We start from the raw sequence: 23,006 nt of genomic DNA, 5'->3' as shown, positions 1-23,006 counted from the left end.
GGATTGGGGAATTCGGAGCTAAGACTTGTGCAATCCAGCTTCTAAGATATGGGTTTAACTCATTAATAAAGATTTGAGCTTAAATAGTTGGACTGTTAAGATTGAATTAATTAAGTCAAAAGCTGGCATTTTTTGAAAGTTAAGAATAATTAATTTTTTGGTGTTCTAATGTGTTTGAAGGGAAAACGGAGTTAAATCAATTCATTGGCAAGCTAAACGATGATTGGAGGCTATGGATCGAAGTTTGGCAAGGGGTGCCTCATATTATCACTGTGAGTGGGATTTAAATAAAATGCACGTAATGCATAACGCACTATAAGTGCGCTACCATGGTATTAGAATGAAAAATGTATACCTAAATGAATGAACTTAGGCTAGAGAACAATATCTGTGTATATGTATATATGTGAATTGTGTGTGGTTGTGCTGTGATGTGTGGGACATGGGTGACCTGTGCTATGTGTGCCTAGATTAGAACGTCTAAAGACTATGATGAACCCTTAGGAGCAAATTACCCTAAGTGAATGATATGTTGAGATGATTTGATTGAAAAATGCCTTGGAGATTTAGAAGTTCTTAGAACTTAACCTAGCTTTAAGACAATTGAAGCTCCACAAATGTGATTTGTGGTCTGAAAAGGAAATATGTGAATGCTTAAAGGCATGATGGCCTTGTTTATGGACTCGTGTTCTGTTTGGGGAATGAATTTCGGGCTTTGATCTGATTTTTGGTTGGGTGCATTTCTGTCCCGTTGTGACTATTTGCGTGTTTACAGGGATGGTGGTAAGTAAGGATGGTGGCACTAATCCCACTTGTGATTGTTTTGATGCCATCCGTTGAGATTACTCCAAGTGATGCAGACATTAGAAGTTTACTCCGATTGACGATTTGTTTCTCCAGCTGCTTCTGCGCTATGCAAGATCTATTTCTCCGTTAAGTGCTTCGACTTTGTGCATTATTTATTCTTTATCTATTGCTTTGGCATATGCGTGATCTATTTTTCCACTAGTGGTTTTGCCCTAAACATGGTTTGATTCTCCATCGATTCACCATCGTGCATGATCTAACTGTGTCCAAGAGAGGACCACTGGTTGATTGGCTTTATCAATGATGTGAAGCCGCCATGGAAAGGCTTAAATAAATGTGATAAGATCTTGATGTGATACTCCGACGAATAGAGTGTGCCGCGGAGAATGATTTGAATAACTTGGATCGACTTCGAGAGTATGTCTAACGATATGTGTGATGACCTTTGGAGACATTAAGGACGATAATATGCCCTCATATTGGAGATTTAAGGATAATGATATGCTCCATATTTAAAGATGTTTGCTAGAACATCCAGTTGAACGAAAGATGCATATGTTTTATATATATATACATATGTATATATTTTATATAAACACATATGATTTTGTTTATATGCACCACTCATTGAGTATTATAATACTCACCCATTTGTATACCATGTGCAGATAAATAGGTCATAAAGCTTTATGGTAAAGGTCGTTCAATGATAGATCGATTTTGGCATCCAATAGGTTCTTTGTTTTTGTCACTTCACTGAGTCAATTAAAGCATTCGACTGTGGATAATGTGTGTAGGCACTAAGTGCCATGTTATATGGTGTATTAAGGGTCAATACGTATGAACCCATTTGGATGGCCAACGTATGACCCTATTACTATTGTATGGAAATTAAGCTAGGGATATTGTATTTTATTCAAATTTATTATGAATATTTGATGATTAAATCCCCTAGCCTATGTATGTTTGAATATGAACTCTGAGGCTTGTTTAGGTCTAGTGGGCTTGCCTGTTGAGCTCGTGCGCCAATCATGGCCCTCGGGTCTAGGTCATGACAATATGATTGTTCATACAGTTAAATATGAAATACATTATATGATTATGTAAATGCATGATATGAATGAACAATATATGTATGACACGTAAAAGGCTTGCTTGAGTCTAGTAGATCATACCCACGTAAGTCCTTACACTAATCATATTCCCAAAAATGGGATGTGACAAGAAAAGACCTTTTCCTAGCTAAAACTAGTCTTGAAAGTAAAGGTAAATTATAAATCACTTTCGATGTTCATTTTCACATCATGTGTGGATCACTATTGGAGGCTGAACAAGTAGACAACGTGAGATTTGTAGCATCCCAAGCTTGGTGGAAGAAGTCTTTAAACAAATTGTTGTGGACCTCTTGATTTCGACACCAAAGGCACAAGGTTATAATAATGTTCTATCAAGTAGATAGGATTATTTATATCAAACAACAAAAATATGATCTTGCTTGAGAAAGAAGTTATAATTTTTCACTGCATTTACAATTTTATTACATGGTTTTTCCCAAAATTATAATCTATATTAGTAAAATTTTTAATTAACAAAAAAACACATTTATTCATTATATTTTTAAATTATCATTTTAAATATTTTCTATTGGTCAAATTGTATATATTTTAAAAACATTTGTTTATATATGATTATGATTTAATATCAATAGAAAAAGTATTCACATATGTTTTACATGTTGATAATAGTAGTAGTAGTACTAGTATATAAAAATTTGACTCTGTGTAAAACTTTTGGTTAACAAAAAAGGAATACATTTCTGAAATGCCTTTTAAATTATTATTTATTGATGATATTTTTGAGGAACAATTTCTACTCGTTAATAACTTTCTTGATTTTAAGTAGTTAAGTTTTAATCCAATCCAACCATCTGCAGTCGTATTGGATTTCGACTAAATGATTGTGATTATTACTCATAATGATTTATATATCCACTTCAAAATCACAATCTCTGGCCTCACTCTATATCTCCATGTGCCATTTTGTTATGAAGTAACAAAGGTAAGACCAAGTGGCTTTGGTAATTAACAGGATCAACTTTTAATTTCTTATTTGTCATCACTGAATATTTCTTTATATGAGTTTTATCAGTTGACTTTAAATCATGGAATGACTCCTTAGATCTTGTACATTGCACTTGACAAATGAACTAATTCATTGTAAAAATATTTAAATACTTAAAATATATAAATGATTCATCCATTGATCATTGACTTAGCGGTTAAACCATTTACGGGTTACTTTTCAGCCAGGTTTACACAATTACGGTCTTATTCCACTTTCCAAACAAGTAGTTCGTCACGTCACATGGGCTTGTAACTTACAGTTGGTCACATCTGAAAACCCCGTTATAAGTAAAGTCCCGCCACTAGTCACCGATGAACTTCAGTTTTGTACGCTATAATTCTCTTCCTCCTATCTTCTTTTCGCCATATTCCTGATCAGAAAAATTTCTCTGCCGAATATCAGAAAATACAAGGTGAGGCCCAAGGGACTCAACAAAACTACCTCATCCTTCAATATGAGAAACCCTGTATTTAAATTACTGAGGTGAAGTATGAACCATCTCTGTCATGTTGGCACCCTTACTCCCTGTTAAATATAAAACTCATTAGCTAAAGTTACCGGGTTAAATCAAGATCCAGTGAAGTAATCTCTTACTTTTCCCAGCTTTGCCTGGAAAATGAGTTCAACTTCTTTTCGGAGGCCTTCAACATCCATGGCATAATCTCTATGATATTCCTCCAACATCAAATCCTCCAGCTGCTGCTTCATCTTCTCCAAAGCATCACCCAAGCCACAAAAGTCCTTGAAAACCACAGCTTCAGTTGTCCTGAGCTGCAGGAGATTCTTAATTGCAACAAGGGCCTGTAAACATGTCATCAGCATAAATCAATGAAAAGTAATACCCACCTTCCAATCAATAGTTGCTCATGCATGCGGCCATAAAACATTGAAAATGAGGCTAGAGAACTACCTTCTCCTGTAGATCAAGGTCAGTTGATGCAGTCAGATCAACAACAGACTTCAAGAAGAAATGATTGCTGAAAAAAGGCATCTCAGTGTGATCTATATTTTCTAACTGGCATTCAGCCAGATCAGCAACCAAAAATACAGCCTTCCTGTGTAGCCTAATATCCACACCGGGGCTGCTAAGTATGCCCTAAAGATAGAAATTGTCAGTTGCAATATTAGCAGGGATGTATAAACAACCACAAATGCTCAATTCATTCTTAGATCACCTGAAGCATCTTGTCTCCAGCTTCTGTGTAAAACAATTCCTGACCAGCGGCATTACCCCGGATCAAGGCTGAAACAGCATAAAATGCCTTAATGGCTTCATCTGCAGAACTAGATTTCACCATTTTCATTAGTTTTGCCAATGCCCCAAGTTCCAGGACCTAAGACATGTAAAATTTTGTATGTTAGTTAAGGTTGAATATACTTTGCTCAAATGCTAAAGGGGAAGGTGGTGTACCTGCTTCTGAACAAAAGGATTATTTTGACTTGCTTTCCCAAGTATCCATGCAGAAATTTTCCTTACATCAGTGTCAGGGTGATTAAGCTCCCTTATAATTACAACAAGGCCACCAAGTTTACACAGATCTGGCAGGCAAAAGGTAACAAAGTAAGACACATATCTTCTGGCGTAAAATACAGATGTCAAACAAGAAGGGGAAAAAGAAATAAAAATACAAATCTGGAGGGAAAATCAGAGATAGGCAGAAGCAATTAGGGAGGAACAGAGGAGATTAGGAGAGAAATCAAAGAACTAGAGGGAAGAAAACCAGAAAGAATAAGATGGAGAAAATCACAATACTCAATATCTCAAAATCTCAAAATTCATCATCCAAAAGCTACTCGAAACTAGAATAACAAAGGTACTTCTAACTAAACCCAAAACCCTAATAAAATGCAAAATACCAAATATAACCCTAAAACCCTGATTCAAAGGGTGGCCAACGAGTCATTGCCCGAAGAATAGCAAAGGGTTGTTTGAGAATCGCTGCTTAGCATCTTTTTTGCTGGTAATGTTTTGATCAGAATCAAATTTCAATGCTCCCTGAAATGTGGTACAACTAAGCAATTTCAAAGAACTTTTGGTCAACTCTGTTGGCTCTGCCTGTCCCGGTGACACCTTGGAGGAATATTGTTCTTTCTTCAGATAGATGTTTTCTTTAGTGATATCTGATATGTCGACTATTAAATAGTCCTTGAATACATAAGTGCTTGCAAGAATTTACTGACTCAAAGTTATGAAAATGGTTGTGGTTCATTATCAGGAAATGTAGTTGCATTCGATTTGATCTCTGTCTCTCTGCTTAGAACAATTGAAATTTTGAGTCTGATTTAGAGATCAAAGATTGTATTAGGAAGGACAAATTGCCTTTGTTGATTCCAAAAGGATGTGTACCAACTCTTTTCTTCCTAATACATACTGTGTAACTGCTGTTTAGCCTGTGGATGAAGTTTTATGATGAGCGTGGGACAATATTCTACCACTGTAAACTCTTACCAATCTAATTTGGCATATTATTACGGTTCTCTCAATAAAGTAAGTATCTAGCATATTTTCATCCTCCATAATTCTACGCTGGTTGGAGAAAACTCAAGCTCGATTTTGAAAAATCAAAGCAAAAGAAATTTCCAGCAACATCCATGAATAGCAGTGTCAAATATGAACTTCATGAGTGGCACAAACGTCTTTAACAAAGCCACTTGGGACCTCATTTTTGAGCATACAAACCATCATCAACAACAACGGGCTTAGTCTCACTAATCAGAAAAATAACAGAAGGATCTTCACTTGGTAGCAACTCACTAAGTTTCTCATTTGATTGAATTACTTCAAACTAAATTTGTAGCATTCAAGCTCAACTTCTATGCTCTCAACCCTTCCAATTTCAAAATTATGTTTTACTTCATTCTTCAAGTGGCTGCTAATGTTGCACTTGTTGCTCCTAGAAAATTGGCTCTATAATGGCATTCTCCTTCTCTAGCTCAAGGATGTTAACAACTGATTCTAGAATGGTATTCCCCTTTTCTCCCTCAATTATGTTACAACCGGATCTAAAATTGGTTTTAATTTCCTGAACCTCTTAAATCTCCTCTACAAACCCTCACCCTTTTTATTAATAATCTCATCTTCTAATTGATTACTTTCCAGAAAATTAGAAGAACAATGTCCAGACCATGAAACCACACTATCTTGCAACTCTTGCTCATATACAAATTCCATTCTTCCAACAGTTTTTCCCAATGGCATATATAATTTTTGAGAAAACGATACTATATTTATCTCACAAATAAAGTAAAGCTTGCAATCACATATAGACATCATAAAGATCACCTTCTAAATATTGAATATGTTCCAAGGTGATCATTGCCTCCAAAAAACCAAAGGTTTCATAAATTATCATGAAAAATCTGACCTTCAGAGGCTAAAACTCATACTATGGACCCCAAAAATGGATTCAGGAAATTCAAAATTGCAAGGAAGGAGGACCTATAAAAGAATTGCTGATGTGGCTTTAACACACGGATGCTGACACTGTCGGTGACAAGTCAGATGGTGTCAGCAAACTAGGATGGCAATCAGAGCATGGGCACATGAAGCAGGGTAGGCACAACCCTTGGGGGCATGTGAGGTGGCTACCAGTGATGTGACATGCAGAATGATCTGACACTAGCAACTCGACCTACAGTGGCGGTGATGGCCGGATAACCACAGAAATAACTTCAAGTTACAGATCTAGAGGAAGGGCCGATAGCGAAAGCTCTCGAATACCAAACTGATCTAGATCAAGTAGGGAAAAGAGATAGAAAAATAGAAATCTAGAGGGAAAATCAGTGATAAGAAGAAGCAATTAGGCAGGAACAGAGGAAACCACGGGAGAAATAGAAGAACTAGGATGAAGAAAACCAGGAAGAATGATAGAGAGAGAAAATCACAACACTTAAATATCTCAAAATCTCAAATATTCATCATCCAAAAGCTACTCGAAACTAAATTAACATAGGTGTTCATAATTGAACCCAACATCCTAATAAAATGCAAAATACCTAATATAACCCTAATACTTGAAAAGCAAAGTTGAATATTAATTAAAATGAAATAACTTGAAAAATCTATAATAGCCTAAACTTATGTCAAGACTACAATCAAACCCATAAATTATAAATTAAAGTCCTATATAACTTCATCCCTCAACTAGCAAACTTTCATCCTCCATCAAATATTCTAAAAAATATGAGAAAAGGTAGGACATGTTGCAAGGGAAAAAGCTAATTAGTTCCTGAAATGAAAACAATGCAGAAGATATATGCTGATATACGAAACCGTGTGACCTAGGTACGGGTAAAAAAATTCAATACGCCCTTGTTAACAGAAGGTTACAATACCACCAATCCTCAGTGGAGAATAACTAGACCAAATTTGATGCAGGAGGCCTTCAGAATTGATCTCAACCGGTCATCTTGATATGATTTTCTTTATGTTTACTGTTTCACAATAGTTGATGGTTAGTAATTACGTTTTTTATTTTATTAAGTGGCCATGTGACTAGCATGTGATCCCTTAATAAGTTTCAATGGCTTGATGGTAGAGGACACAATAAGAGACATGGAAGAGGAAATCAAGCCCAACAAATAGCATTGGCCAAGTTGAGACATATGATTGAGGATTTGTTGTGTGCTGTGCAAACTTTACAGAGACGAGATGCAATGGGAACCTGTATGGAGAATCTAGAAGGTGATCATGACCCTTTGGATTTACAAAAGGTGGTATTAAGGATGAAACTGAATATGGGGAGCATGAAAACCATTTTCATAATGTTGGACAAAAAAATCTTGCTTTCCATAGTGGATCAAAAGGGCTGTTGTTACATGCTCTAGACTTGAATTGGAACGGAGTTACAATAAAGTTTGACAACTTTCAAGGGAAGAATGCAACAACTCATGGAGTACAAAATACTTCTGGTACTGGTACTTCTAAGGCAGACTGTGAAGAAGGTGTAAGGAGGAATCACATCCAGTTTATAATGATAATCATGAGGATGAGGAATTACATCCAGTTTATAATGATTATGAAGAAGAAAATGACAAATTCCGGTTTAAAGAGAGTCAGTATTAATGGACAAATTTGAAGACACCACATGGGCTGCATGAATGGTTGGGGATGTTATTTGCCTGTCTAATGATCTAAAGCACATTCATGCAAGTTATGATTAAGGTACTAAAGCTTTTCCTGAACTTGTTGGTGTACTTTGTTTTGATGACATCTTGATTTATAGTAAATCTTAGGAAAAACACTTAACTCGCCTTTGGCAAGCTTTAGAAGCTCTCCTTAGAGATATTTACAACCTTGAACTGCACTTATTGTGCTATGAGGTAGTGTTTTTGGGATCTATTCTCTAAGCAAATGGATTGAACTCAGATTCAAAGAAAGTGTATACCCTGAGAGAGTAGACAGCACCTAAATCGATCAAAGTCATAGCTTTCAGCCTCATTTTGTAGGAGGTTAATATGGAATTTCAATAGCATTATGTGCCCTATTACCAAATGCTTCAAAAGGAACAGCTTTGGATGCCCAAATTCAGCACAAAGTGTTATTCAGCAGCTTCAGCTTTTTGATGACAGAGGCACTGGTTATTGTACTAACAGATTTTGAGAAGTTATTTGTTGTGGAGGTAATGTATCATTTGTCGAAATTGGAGCTCTCATCAGTCAAGATGAGGGGCCAGTGGAAATAGGAATGAGCAATCAAGTTACTGGTTTCAAAGAACCAAAAGTTCAGTAATCAAGTGATTTTTATTTAAACCGTATTATGGAGGACTTAAGTAAACTACCTAGTAAGAATACTTGGATTATAGAAGATGAACAACAAAGGACTTATCCAGAAATCCATCTAAAGCCGCAAAAGTTGTCAGTAATGAGGAGGGCCTTCTGCCAACCTGAGGAGATTGATGCTGGAGCATTCCAAAAATTACTTCAATAGTTGACCTTAAATTTACTTTTGTTAATGGTTAGTAATTATCTTTTTATTCTATTAGGCGGTCATGTGACTAGCATGTTAACCCTTAAAGAGGTTGGATGGATAGGTTAGATGCGGATTATGTGTATCCAAGGGCTAGGACTAAAAGATGCTATAACCCTAGTATAAATAGTCTTTTGTAGACATTAGGCAGCCGTATTATAGCGGAATATTATTTGTTTGTGGCTCTACATATCTAAACCCTAGTTTTCATATTCCAACTTCTATTTTACATCAATTTTGGCCATTATTCTGGTTTCATTCACTATACAGGTTTTCATTTTACTAAAAGACCAGACAAGTTATAACCTAATGCAGTAAACTTAGGCAAAGCTCACCAACATTCCATTATTAGCAGCATTAAGTTCAGATTGCATTTGTTGTGAAAATAGTGCATGTTAGAGACATGATCTTAGAGAAAAATCTGACTCACAAAAGTTTGAAATAATGAAAAATTAAAGTTCAATTAACGGCAACATACTAAAGAGATGAGATTGGTGAACAACAATCATAAGGTGGTATAACCTATATCTTTAGCCTTAAAAATTTTGGATGCAAATAGATCCTTATGGCAATAATTTGGATGTTCAAAAATATGCCTATGTTATGGAAATAATTTGAAAGGAAGGGATAGATCTCAATTCTTCAAGCTGCCATGTAAACCAGCTACGGTAAAATCACCTCTTACCATTTGCATTATCTATTGGCTCAACAAGTATCAAAAGCTCTTGCAAAGCACGGTGGCGATCCTCCAAAGACAAAGATGAATTATTCAAGTCGTCTAGTGCAATTTGCATCAACTGTGCATCTGATGGCATTTTTAACTTTTCCACCAATTCCTGCGTGACAATAATGATGTCATCAGATATCAGAAAGCACAATGAACACGTAAAATGCCAGCAACTGCAATGATATACTGAAAGTTTTTAAGAAAGTAATATGAGCTCTCATTCCTTGCGCATAATAATCTGTGTTATGAACACATAACTTAAGCTACATTCTTAAAATTTAAAATATCGAGCGTTAAGTACAAACAAGTAAGATTTTTTATAATAATAAAATTAGGGAATGCAAAAGTTCATAACTGATAGAAATCCAATTTTTGAGCGGATATGTGTGTAACTTAGTAACTAATATATTTTTAGAAAAAAAGATCATAAAATGGCTCTTTAGACATACAATAAAACAGACGTCCTTTAATACCCAAAATATGTTTTCATAGATAGATGTTTGATTTCAAGTATCATACAATATATATCATAGATAGATCAAGATCATCCAAAAAATTCCCAGATGTGATAACAACAGGAAAGAATAGCAGTTGAACTCATCTATACATAAGTACTGATGTAACTCGTTGAAGTAGAAGAGCTAAGCGGATTCCTTCCAAACCATTCAAAGTTATGTCAATAGAATTAGCATCACACATTCTGCACAATTGACTTGACAATTAAGTCAAATTAGCAGAAAAACGCAAGCAAAACAAAACCCATTCATACAAAAATAGTAGGTACCTTTAATTCCAACTGGCGCTGCTTAAGCTCCGAGGGAGAGAGACGTTGAACATCTTGTGCGGTTTCCTTAAGTTTGGCCGTATCAGAATGACCTGATTCATTGTCGAATAGAATAAGATTGGAATAAAAATTTTGCTTTTTCTACATACTGTTATAGATATGGAACGGAGTCACCAAACCTATGGCCCACTGCAACATCCCATCCAGAGAAGAAAATCCGCCGTCGAGGTCTTCGCTGGCAGCGGTGGAATCATCAGCGGGTCCAGCCTTGTGCACCAGATCCCCTTCCTCTTTGGCTGTTGACCAAAACAGCCCTGCAGAAGATGACTTATTTTCGAGCTCAGCCGAAGTCCTAGCCATGTCCATCCCCATAATTAATAACAATATTATCCCTATCCATGTTCCTGTTGACGCTGGAATCCGCCCCATTTCAATCCTAAACCCAATTTCGCCACTATCCACAATTGGACCTTGTCAAGTTGACTCACAAGCTACACTTTCACTCTTCTTCGCCTATCGATCAGCTCAATGTTTTCTTTTCTTTTTCTTTTTCTTTTTGTTTTTTGTTTTTTGGAAGATCGACCAGCTTAATGTTATGCAGTCGAGAAGCTAAAGACTTTGTCTCTAGGAAGGACTCGAGGAAAAGAAAGTTGAAGGATCGACGCTTCCTTTATTTGGAACGACCCAGAAAACACTCCTTTTTTCGTTCTTGAATTAATTATTTTATTTATAGGCTTTATCCCTAATTTCTTTTTTACTTTTAAATTTTCTTTCTTCTACTCTTTTTCTTTTTTTTTTATTCATCTTTTTCCTTTCTACCAAAGTTAAAAAAGACAAAGACTTCAAGGCCTGGACAAGATTAGTTTACAGGAGGACGTGTGTTTCGTTATAGAGACCCAACAAGTAGAGAATTAGACGGCTACTTTCGGTAGAAGATGGAGTGAAAGAGAAGAGTGGAGGAAGTTTTACTTTTGATGTGGGACACCAGTGTGATAGTAAATGTTGTGTCCGTAAATAGAAACATAATCCATTGCCAAGTCTACGATGAGGAGTGCAACTTTTATCTTTTGGCTTGCTTGTTGTCATGGCAATCCTATACTGTACTACAACAAAGAGAAGTCTGGAATCAACACATAAATCTCTCACATCATATCATGTTAACAAACAAGGCTGGATGCTCATCCGTGAATGTGATTTCAACAAGGTTCTCTCTAAGCAAGACAAACTTTTCTTTAAAGCCAATAAAATTGCACGTCTTGAAGACATTCAAGCCCGCATTAATCAATGCAACCCCAACAATAGAGAAGGATTTGATGTCGTCGGGGAAAAGCTTCCTACAGCATTTTGCAATCCCCATTAGGACGTTGATACAAGGGATGTCAATGAAACCACTGAAATGTCAAAAAGTTTAATTAATTATATTATTTATATAACTAATGATATTAATGAATGAATGAATTAATTATTATTATTATTTTAATTACAACACCATTTAGAAAAAATTTTAAGCCCGCTCCTTACTACATTCAGTAACCTTCCAATGGTTCAATCACATCATGATGTTGTCCTCTTGTCTACTAAAAAAGATGCTATTTTCTAAAGGAGACCTTGCTATGTATATGGGTGAAATAGTTATTTATTATATATATTTTTTAAGGACCTTTCTAAAATTTTTGAAAATTTTTATTTATAATATTTTTAATAGACCCTTCAAAATACCTTTTCATTTAATAATTAATAAAAAATAATAAAACAACTCTATAAACCTATTCAATTTTATCCTAATTTAAGTTTCTCTACAGTTCTTTTTCTCTTGTCTTTTGTGTCCTTTTATTTGTACTTTTCTTTTCTTTTTGTTACTCATTATTGAAACATACTTCATTCTTTAAAAGAGATTTATGAGATTGTTAGCCTAGACAAGGAAGGACGGGAACCATTCATTAAGAGGAAATAAAGTTTTCTTTTATCTTCTTCTTTCTATTTATATTATTTAACTATTTATATATTTAACTATTGTGTAAAATCTTGTATTTCGTATTTAACTATCCATATTTTATACATTATAGTTTTATATTTAGTATTTCAAGTTTAAATAGAAATAAAATAAAAATATTGGATGTTAACTGCATTGTTTTTTTTTTCTTTTTCAAGTTTGATTAAAATATGAGTAAGTTGAAAACAATTGACAAATTTTTTAAAAGGAAAGATCGTCTAAATGATTCTCTTACACTTTAGCCATCAAGCCTCAATACCCTAACTCATGAACTAGAATAGTGTGAATTAAAACTTCCAAAGCCTAACCCTGAAGAAATGAATGCTATTCATGTAGAACTTGATCTTAGATTACGGATAATGATATGAGAATTTCCTATCAATCAAAAGGATAAAATTCGTTGTACTTATCTCAAACGTGGTCATGTCAACCCATTCTTAAGATGCATCTTTTATCAGATGATGATCATCCTTGTTGTTTTCAAGCTTCTTGGTATAAATTATATCATTCTTTGTTGGAGTATTCTTGTAACAAAGATGCTGTATTTTGTTTGCCATGCTGCCCTTTTAGTAAGAATACCTCAAATCGTCCTTATTCAAATTCATTTATTGAAAAGGGTTTTAAAAGTTAAAAGAAAGTAAATAATGGAGAAAATCGTCCATTTTTGAATCATGTTGGGAAAAATCTAAAGTTGACACATAATATTGCTGTAAAATTTTGTGAGGATTTATTGAAAAAGTCCAAACATATTGATAGGCTTATCAATAGGCAAACATAAAAAAAGATCTTGAATAATCGACTTAGGCTCAAAGCTTCCATAGATTGTGTTAGATGGTTAACTTTCCAAGTTTGTGCATTTACAGGTCATGATGAAAGTCCATCCTCAAAAATAAAGGAAATTTCATTAAAAACCTAAAATTGTTAGGATCTTACAATGATAAAGTTCATAAGCTTGTCTTGGAAAATGCTCCACGGGTTGTTAAGTACACATTCAATGATGTTCAAAAGAAGATTTTGCATATTTTGGCTAATATGGTGAGAAATTCAATTAAAGAATAGATGGGAAATGCTAAATTTTGTATCATTATTGATGAAGCTCGAGATAAGTCTAACATAAAGCAAATGTCTATTATTTTGAGATTTGTCGATGGTGATGGTTTTGTTCAAGAATGTTTCTTTGATCTTGTATATGTTAGTGATAGTAGTTCTATGACTTTGAAGAAAAAGTCAAGTGACTGTTCTTTCTTGTTATAACTTTCAAGTTGAAAGTATTCAAAGTCAAGGATATGATGGTGCTAGTAACATACACGGAGAATGGAATAATTTACAAGTTTTGATACTTAACGATTGTCCATATACATATTATGTGCATTATTATGCTCACAAATTACAATTAACATTGGTTACAGCATCTAGAGAAGTAGTTCATATTCATGAATTGTTTACATCGTTGACTTTTATTGTAAATATTGTTAGTGCTTTTTCTAAAAGGCATAGCCAATTACAAGCTGCTCAAAACAATTAACATTGCAAATATCATTGCTAGTGATGAACTTGAAATAGGTAGAAAAGCAAATCAAGTGGAAACTTTACAAAAAAATTAGAGATTCTCGATAGAGCTTACACTTTCTTTCTATTTGTAGCTTAATGAGAATGTGTTGATGTGACATGCATTGTTATTAAAAATATTATTGACGATGAGCTACTTATTCATAAAAATGTGATGCTTCTATTACTATTAAAATATTAGCATCATTTGAATTTATTTTCATACCACACTTGATGTATGGGATCATGGGGATCACTAATGTTCTTTGTTTTGCTTACAATTACACTTTCAATATATTTTAAATGCAATTCATTTGGTTTTTATTACAAAATCACTCCTTCATAAGTTGAGAGATAATGGGTGGTCTAATTTGCTTGAGAATGTGAAAAAATTTTATCGAAAACATGAGATAGAAATTCTTGACATGGGTGCACAATATATCTTGGGCAGAGGTTGATCTCGTCAGCTAGATGTAACTGTGGAGCATTATTATCAAGTTGATGTAGTCTTAGTGATAATAGATTCCTAGTTACAAGAATTGAATTTGAGATTTAATGAGCAAATTATGAAACTTTTAACTTGAAGCACTGCTTTAAATTCTAAGAACAATTACAAATCATTCAACATTGATCATATCTACAAGTTAGCAAAGAGTTTTTACTTTTAAGATTTTACAAAGCAAGAAAGACTTCTTTTAAGGTTACAATTAAGGTATTACAAGCTTGATATACCTCATCACCAAGGTTTTGAAAATATTAAATCACTTTCTCAATTGTGCTAGAGATTAACACAAACAGGAAAATGAAAAAATTATCACTTGATCGATAGATTATTCGCTTTGTTTTGACTTTTCTGATTTCTACAACAATTATAAAAAGAATCTTTTCAGCAATGAAAATTGTGAAATAAGACTCTAGAGCAAAATGAATGATGAGTTTCTTGCAGATAATTTAGTTATTTATATTGATAAAGACATTGCTAGTCTTTTCAGTATAAAGTCAATAATTAATAAATTTGAATCCAAGAAACATCATCAAGCACAACTTTCCTAAATGACTATTATAAATCTTTCTTTCCTTATTCCTTTTTATTTACATGCTACATAAAATTATTATCTATTATGAATCTTTTGATTATTGGTGAAGTTCAATGCATTAGTTTTAAAAATTGTTAACCCCTATTCTTTTTCGTCTGTGGCCTCTAAACAAATATTGGCTAGCTTCGGCCTTGGCTATAAGGCTTCTACACCTTTAATGTAAAAATGTCATTAAGGAAGCTTGCAACTCCTCTATTGAAGGACCCTACCTTTTAGCTTGCAACAAAAATAAAAGTGGCCAAACACACTCTCAAAAGGTGAAATAGAAAGGTTTTTAAATCCTTATTTTAAAAGAAAAGATAATTGGAAAACAAACTGCAAGAGGCACAAAACAATATTAATTTTGCTATAGTAGTTGATATGGAAAGAATAATATGAAAAGAACTAGAAATTGTCTTAAAAAAAGGACAACTGTTGTGGTGGCAAAAGTCTAGGGTTAACTAGATTGTTCAAGGTGAGAGATACACAATTTGCAACCACAAGACTGAGTGTTAAGAATAGAATTTCTAAATTTAAAAATGATATTGGAGAATGGATTAAAGGTCATTAAAATATTAAAAATGTGTTTTGGACCTCCTACTCTAAGCTTTTTAATGTATAAGACAATTTTTAAAGAAGAGTTGCATACACATTCAACCATTTGAGTTGCTAAAATTTTTTTTCCAAAAGCTACATGACAGCATTTGAAGTTCATTGTTGATTAAATGCTTACACGTTTACAAGATATGGAAGTTTACTTTTTAATTCATTATCAATAGTTGCTATTTAAGATTAGAGTCAATGATTTATCATAAGAAAATTATAAATTAAGTACCTCACAAGTGATTTAAGTGCCTTATCTAAAAAATGATTCACATTTCTTTTTTCAAGTTTTAGAACTTATTTTTTAATAATTCTTATAACCAATTAAGTAGTAATCTTTATATAGATATACATACATACATACATACTTACATACATAGAGAAAGTATAAATTTTATGTAGTGTTTGAGGGATTGTGTTTGGTTTTCATTTTGTTCATCTGATTATTTTTTTGTTAGTATAATTTTATTCATACATTATTCCACTTTAAAATTTGCCTGAATATTTGTTTTTTTTATACACTCATAAAATACTAAATTTTGAGTAGCAATTGAAACATAAAGATTGAAACCAAGATAAGTGGGATATCTTTGTTTTTAAATTCAATATTGATATATTTCATGTTGAGTTCAATAACCAAATAAATATTAACAGAATTTAAATCATCATTATAGGTGGAGAGACTACTAATCTTGCATGTTAGGATGATATATGGCATATAGGCATAGGTGCAATTATTAATAAATAAAATTTCTACTTTTCAAAAAAGCTTTTCACGAGATCAACCAACAACCCTCACAATGGTTTTTCACGAGTTTAACCAAAACCCACAAATTGCCTTTTCATGGGAGCAGGCACAACCCTTAACAATGCCTTTCCATGGGAGCAAGTGTGACCCACCAGTAGCTTTTCAAGATTAAATAGAACTTTTACAAGATGAGTACAATGAATAGCAAAAATGCCTCTAAAAAAACTAGATGTTAAACTTTTAAGCTTTGTATACAAAGAGAATACATAATCTCAAGAATTTAAGCTCAAGGATTTTTAAGTGAGTGAGTGAGCTTCTATGGCTTTTGAATGCTTGTTAGAAGACTAAAATGAAGGCTAGAGAAAAACAATAAGCTTGAGGGGTCTTTTTATGGTTTTCAAATGAAGTGTTAATCTTCTCTTACGTCAAAATGACTCAAGGGTTACCTTTACTAGTTGCAATGATGTTAAAGTCGTTAGACATAAGTTTGAATTAAATTTGATCATTATTGAAGCTTGAGGATCTACTATAACACTCTTAGGGTCGACTATATTTTTTAATAATCTCAAATTAGGTTCCATAGTCGAGTATAAGCTTCCTTTACTCGATCTAATTCTCGAAAATTTGTATTTTTTCAAATCTGGGTTGAGGTAGTCAACTATAATAGCTTGAAGGTCAACTATGGGTTTGAAGAACTTAATTTCCATGAGCTATTTACCGCAAGGTTGACTATAGGTGTGCCAAATTCGACTATGGCTTTGTGTTCTTCAAGTTGTCCTTTCATTCTACCATTGGATCAACTTGAGCTTCTCTAAGGTCAACTCTTGTCTTGTGTCTTTAAAACTTCTTAACTTTTTGGTGCCTCTCTTTAGCTATTTATTCCTTACCTTTTGTTGTAATCAAATATTAATTCAAGGTATGTTTGCTTTATACTTAGGTAAAGATTCATTGTTTAAAAGCTTTTGTGATGTTTTCTAATCATGCATGGCTTTTCAAACAATTGTGTGACATTACAGGATGAAAATTATGTTTGAGACAATTTAAAATCTTGACATTAAAACCAAGATATTATGTAATTTTTGTCAAATAAAAACATAATATAACTTAAGGCTAATAGAGCGTAATGTCTTTGAAAATATATTTATCATGATGATGGATGTTCCGAGGAAGATAAAAGATAATATCAAGGCTCATAAAGATTTAGAGATGTGTTGCAAGTGATTGGAATTGCATTTAATTGTGAATAATGGTAAACTTTACAAACCAAAAGCCTTATAAACTTTGATTAAGGAGCAAAAGAAAGCTGTGTGTGCTTGGATGAAATAATTTTGACTTTTGGATGGTTTCACCTTTAACATAGCGATGTTTGTGAATGAGTACAACTACAAAATTTATAAGATGAAAAGTCATGATTGTCACATTTTCATTTAGTGTTTGCTTCCAATTACCTTCCATGATATGGTTCCTTGCACTATTTGGACTCCGTGTTGATCTTATAAATGGATGGGAAAGGAAAATTGTTGAAACCATATGCAAATTGCAAAAGATTATTCCATCGGGCTTTTTCAACTAAATGAAGCATTTTCCAATCCACTTAGCGTACGAAGCTTGGGGTTGGAGGACCAGTCCATTATCGATGGATGTTTGTTTTTTGCAGGTATTGTGAGGCATTTCATTTTACAATTTATTCTTGATTTAAGGTTAAAATATCTTGTTCATAAGTTAACAATCGTAATGATCTATAAGTTCTTGCACCATCTAAAAGAAAATTGGTGAAAAATTGAGTATGTGTAGAAAGATCCATTTCCTAAACATATATTATCAAGGAAATATCATTGTTTTTCTCAATGTATTTCAAACCTATAATTTTTAAAAAAATGAACCAAGTGCCATGAAATAATGGTGAATATGTGGATGCATATAATCGTTTTTCTATTTTCGCCCATCCCAATTGATATTTAGGTCAATTCAAGAGACTTTGGTTCCTAGAGAAAGATGAGTACTACATAGTAGAATTATATGTGCTAATGAATTGCAAGGATATCTCACCATACATTGAGTAAGTTTACTTTTAGTTTTAAGTTTAGAAAATAGTGACATAGTGAAAAGATAATGGTGGTATTGATGAATTCATGTCTACGGGTTTGGTAGTAAAACGTAAGTTACTAGATTACTTGCTCCAGCTATGATGTCGGTATATGTTTATGGTCTGACCAATTCTGGTGATTTTGCTCAAGTTCCTCCTCATGAACCCAATGGTTATCAAAAATTGAAGGATTCAATGTAGAATATGAATGCTAAGATATCGAGTATTCAGGTGACCCTTGACTTGATCCTTCTTAGGTTTCCACTTATACCTAGGTTTTCATCACATAAGTTGCAGTCGCAATCACAACTACAAACAGGGCCATACACACCATTTTCTGATTATGCGGAGGTAGCACAATCGATAATAGATTTTAGGTATAATTAATTTTTATTTTTGTATATGTTGGATATATGGATTTTTATATGGATTTGAACATTTATACTCATTATTTATTACTTTGAAATACAATTTAAGTTTGCTTTTCATTGTATGATAAAATTTAGAAATTTTTTAATACATATTAAAACATTTCAATATTAGCTAGAATTTAAAAGAAAAGAAAAGCAAAAAAGATGAATGATTATAATTTTACAAGTTGTGCAAAAGGCATTTAGGCCTTAGGCCATTGTGTCAGCTACTAAGATAGAATTCATTTTGTACCAAGCCATCTGTGTTCAGATGGCCATAAGGCTTTAAGATTTTCATCGTCCCTTCACATTTGTTTAGCTTTTCTTGCATTGTTTTTTCATTTTTCTTTTTCTCTACCTCTTAGGTTTCTTTGCCCTTCTATCACCTATAATTATATCTTCCTACTTCACCATTTAGGAACACCAACCTATACTATAAGTTATTTAGAAAATCCAATGACCAATCATTTTGACTATTTAATAAGTTTTTTTACTATTAAATCAATCTTTCTATAATTGATCAAAAGCAATGCAGAAGATTAATGTTTCCATACTTTGAAGTATTTCTTTCTTATTCATAACTACTTTATGAATCATTAGCATCACTCTATACATAGATATGCAAAATTTTATACATACTTGTGCAAAACTTTTTGTGTCTTCACCATTAACAAAAAACTACTTAGTGATTGTGATTAAATCGTAAAATCCTTTTCTCGATTATGAATTATTTTTGTATTTTATCTTTTTGTTAACTTTATTTTCTTATTTCAAAGTACCTTATTTATTCCAACAATTAAGTCTCATGATGAATTTAACTACACAATTTCTATTTTTTATAGAAATTATGTCTACTTGCAAAAAAATGCAATACTAACAACAAACTCTTTTGTTGGAATACAAGGCGTTTTCCAAACCAACATATGCTACTAAAATTCAATTGTCATTTACATAAGAAAACACCTTCTCCTTTTTGTATCAAGGCACTAGCCTCTGCTAGACAGTTTAATCATAACTTTTATATATAAATGCAATGGTGGCAATACATTCACAAAATCACTTACCTCTGGCACATATTTTTTGTAACGAAAGGCACTCAACACTATATAATACCAACAACTTTATATAATAGTCCATATGCTCCTATAAATTTCTTTCCATACCTTCTCCAACCCCAATCTATCTAATAATTAATAAAACAACTGTTCTCTTAAGAATATTGATTTTCTCTAAGCACAACGCAAGTACATTCTTCTAGTATATATATAATATTCACCTCATTATGAACAAATATTAATTACCTAGTATGAGCTTCAACACGATTTCAATCATGTCTTGACATTTAATATTTTAATAAATTATTTGATAAATATATGAGGGAAGTTTTCATCTGTTATGATTATAAGAACTGCTTGGAAGTTATTCTTTGATATCAATGTGTTATACTATTATAAAAACTATTATTTCATTAAAATTTCTAAAATAAATTAAACTTACACTTTCAACATATTTTTTTTATTAATGATCAGCTCAACATGCAAATTTTCAATAATTTTCATATTTCATTAATAATATTTTATTTTTAATTTTTTTAGACTAAGGAAAAAAATAAACAAAAATAAAATAAAATGAAAAGGAGAAATGGAAGGGGAATTGTGAAGAAAGAAAAAATTATGATGAGAACGATTAAGGAAATATTAGCCAGGGTAGGTGAATGTAGATTAAAGAAAAGTTAGGCTGAATGAAGATCAAGGCGTATATCTGTTAAGGAATATCTTAAGGAAACATAACAAAGTAGTAAAAAGAGGATCACATGCTTTCCATATGACTTGAAGAGTTTTAAGACATGTGTCTATTTATTTTAATCAGTTACTTTATACTTTTACTTTTACCAAGACTGTAAATACTGGTTAGTTGAGAGTTAATTAGCTTGAAGGTTTTTTCTTTGTTGCTAATTTCTTAGGAATAGAGTATAAATACTCTTAGTTGTATTCATTACTTTCTTAATGAGAATACACATGAAGATTCCAACATTAGTTTTTTATTTCTCAATTTACTCTTAACTTCTCACATGGTATCAAAACAAGAATTAGGTTTCCTGGTATGAATTTTTTGCCTAATATTTACTTCGATCTAAGTTGAAGATTCATTGATATATAATAGTTCTTAGTTACGCGAGCTAGATTTCCTCTTTGAAACTGTTTTTTTATTAGAATTTCTTAAATCTTGCATCGATTTTAGTATTTTTTTCATCAATTTTGGTGTTTCTTGAATCATTTGTTGTTAATAAAGGGAGACACATTAGTTTAGAAAGTTTCTACACCCTCTGTTAAAGATTCACAGTCACCTTACTTTTTACATCACACTAATCACAATGGATCAATTGTGATTAGTCCTAAACTCAATTCTAGCAACTATGAAGCTTGGAATAGGTCGTTTACGTTAACTTTATCAATTAGGAATAAGGTTGGATTTATAGATGGGACTATACCTAAGCCAACTATTACAGATCCCTTGTTTGGACCATGAATTCGATGTAACAACTAAATTGTGACTTGGTTTTTAGAATGCATTACGCCTCTTATTGCATCTACTATTTTTTTATATGGATTCAACTACTGAAGTTTAGAGTACATTAAAGGAAAATTTTGCTCAACCGAACGATACTAGGGTATGTAATCTACAATACAATCTTGGCAATGTCACATAAGGGAATAGATTTGTGGATTCTTATTTCGTAAAACACAAGGGAATTTAGGAGGAACTTAGAAATTTTAGGCCTTTGCCACAATTTGAGTGTGGAAAATGCAATCCAGCTTGCTTTAAGAAGTACTCTCATCAGTATAAGAAAGATATGATTTTTAGGTTCATAAATGAATTAACTAATACTTTTTCAATAAGAAAAGTATGGTTTTTAGGTTCATCAATGGAGTAAATGATACTTTTTTCAACTTTGAAGACTTAAGTTACTATCATGGAGCATTTCTTATTTTGGACAAAATGTATAACTTAATCTTAAAGGAAGAGAATCAAGGAACCTTACTGATTCAATTAATTCAGTAATTGAATTTTCTGCTATGGTAAGAACCAGTGATATTAAGAAAAAGGAAAAACATTATGCGACTTGTAGCCATTGTGGCAAAAAAGGTCATGTGAAGGAGAAACATTTCAAGCTTATTGAATTTCCTAAAAATTTCAAATTCACAAAAGGCAAGGGACATTTCAAGAAAAATAATTCTATTGTAAACAATGTTTCTACTAATGTTGGTTTTGGTTCAACTAAAGAAGTGTTTACACAACTAGGCTAAGAAGAGAAACTTATAGAATCTAGTTCTAAGTCCCAAATGTCTCTCATCAAGCATCAACTTCACAAGTTAATGGCTCTCATTAATTAAGGTAATTCTAACTATAACCATGGTAATGAAATTCTGTCCAACACTCAGCAGCCAAAACCTTCACTTGTTAACTCTAGAGTAACAGGTATTCTTTCTAACCACTTTTGTTCCAGTACAACTCATTGTTGTCCCAATAAGCTTGTACATGTTTATAATGTCAAGATTAAGCCAAATTCCTAGATAATAAATACTAAAGCAAGTGATCTTGTTTCTTGTCTACTTAAAAATTTCGCTACTACTTATCTTGTTCATAACTGTTTTGTACAACTACCTAATAACATTCAAGCAATGGTCACGCACATAGGAGCAATTAGGTTGGCATTTTTGTTGGTTTTACAAAATGTCCTTTTATGTACCATGTTGTCAATTTAAACTTGTTTCAATGAGCAAGTTAACTCATTCAAAACAAAACTATGTCATTTGTACTAATACATGTTTTATTATCCAAGACCTCACCTTTTGGAGAATGATTGGGGTTGCTAAAATCAATTTAAGGTTGTATTTCATACAAGACAATCAAGATCATTAGTATCTGTCCAAGTTTAGTATTGATAAGATTGTAAAATTTCTTTTTGCAGCTTTTGTTAATGGTTGTAAAACAATTCATAATTAGTTTGTTCTTTGGCATTTTAGGCTTGGTCATTTACCTTCTAATAAAATAAGTCTGACACATCAACAATATCTAGAAATTCATTGTACAAGTGTAGTGATGTTTCTCATTTGGCAAAGTAGAAAAA

General features: G+C 32.7%; 1 protein-coding gene across 1 annotated transcript; it reads right to left on the bottom strand.

Annotated features, from left to right (window-relative positions):
• Window positions 1–3,014: 3,014 nt before the first annotated feature.
• On the bottom strand, window positions 3,015–11,094 carry LOC110409656 (ARM repeat superfamily protein). The gene is made up of 8 exons (XM_021419082.2): window positions 10,590–11,094; window positions 10,411–10,502; window positions 9,585–9,735; window positions 4,343–4,470; window positions 4,107–4,265; window positions 3,842–4,027; window positions 3,526–3,732; window positions 3,015–3,456 (listed from the first exon to the last, which is right to left on the bottom strand). Exons 1-8 carry the CDS (start codon window positions 10,837–10,839, stop codon window positions 3,436–3,438), a joined length of 1,194 nt encoding a protein of 397 aa, XP_021274757.1. The 5' UTR covers window positions 10,840–11,094; the 3' UTR covers window positions 3,015–3,435.
• Window positions 11,095–23,006: the final 11,912 nt, after the last annotated feature.

Source organism: Theobroma umbraticum, unplaced genomic scaffold, assembly GCF_002168275.2.
Source record: "Theobroma umbraticum cultivar Fairchild unplaced genomic scaffold, ASM216827v3 scaffold_44.0, whole genome shotgun sequence".
Taxonomy (NCBI): Eukaryota; Viridiplantae; Streptophyta; class Magnoliopsida; order Malvales; family Malvaceae; genus Theobroma; species Theobroma umbraticum.
The sequence above is the reverse complement of the archived record's forward strand: the minus strand, read 5'-3'. Positions and strand labels throughout refer to the sequence as shown.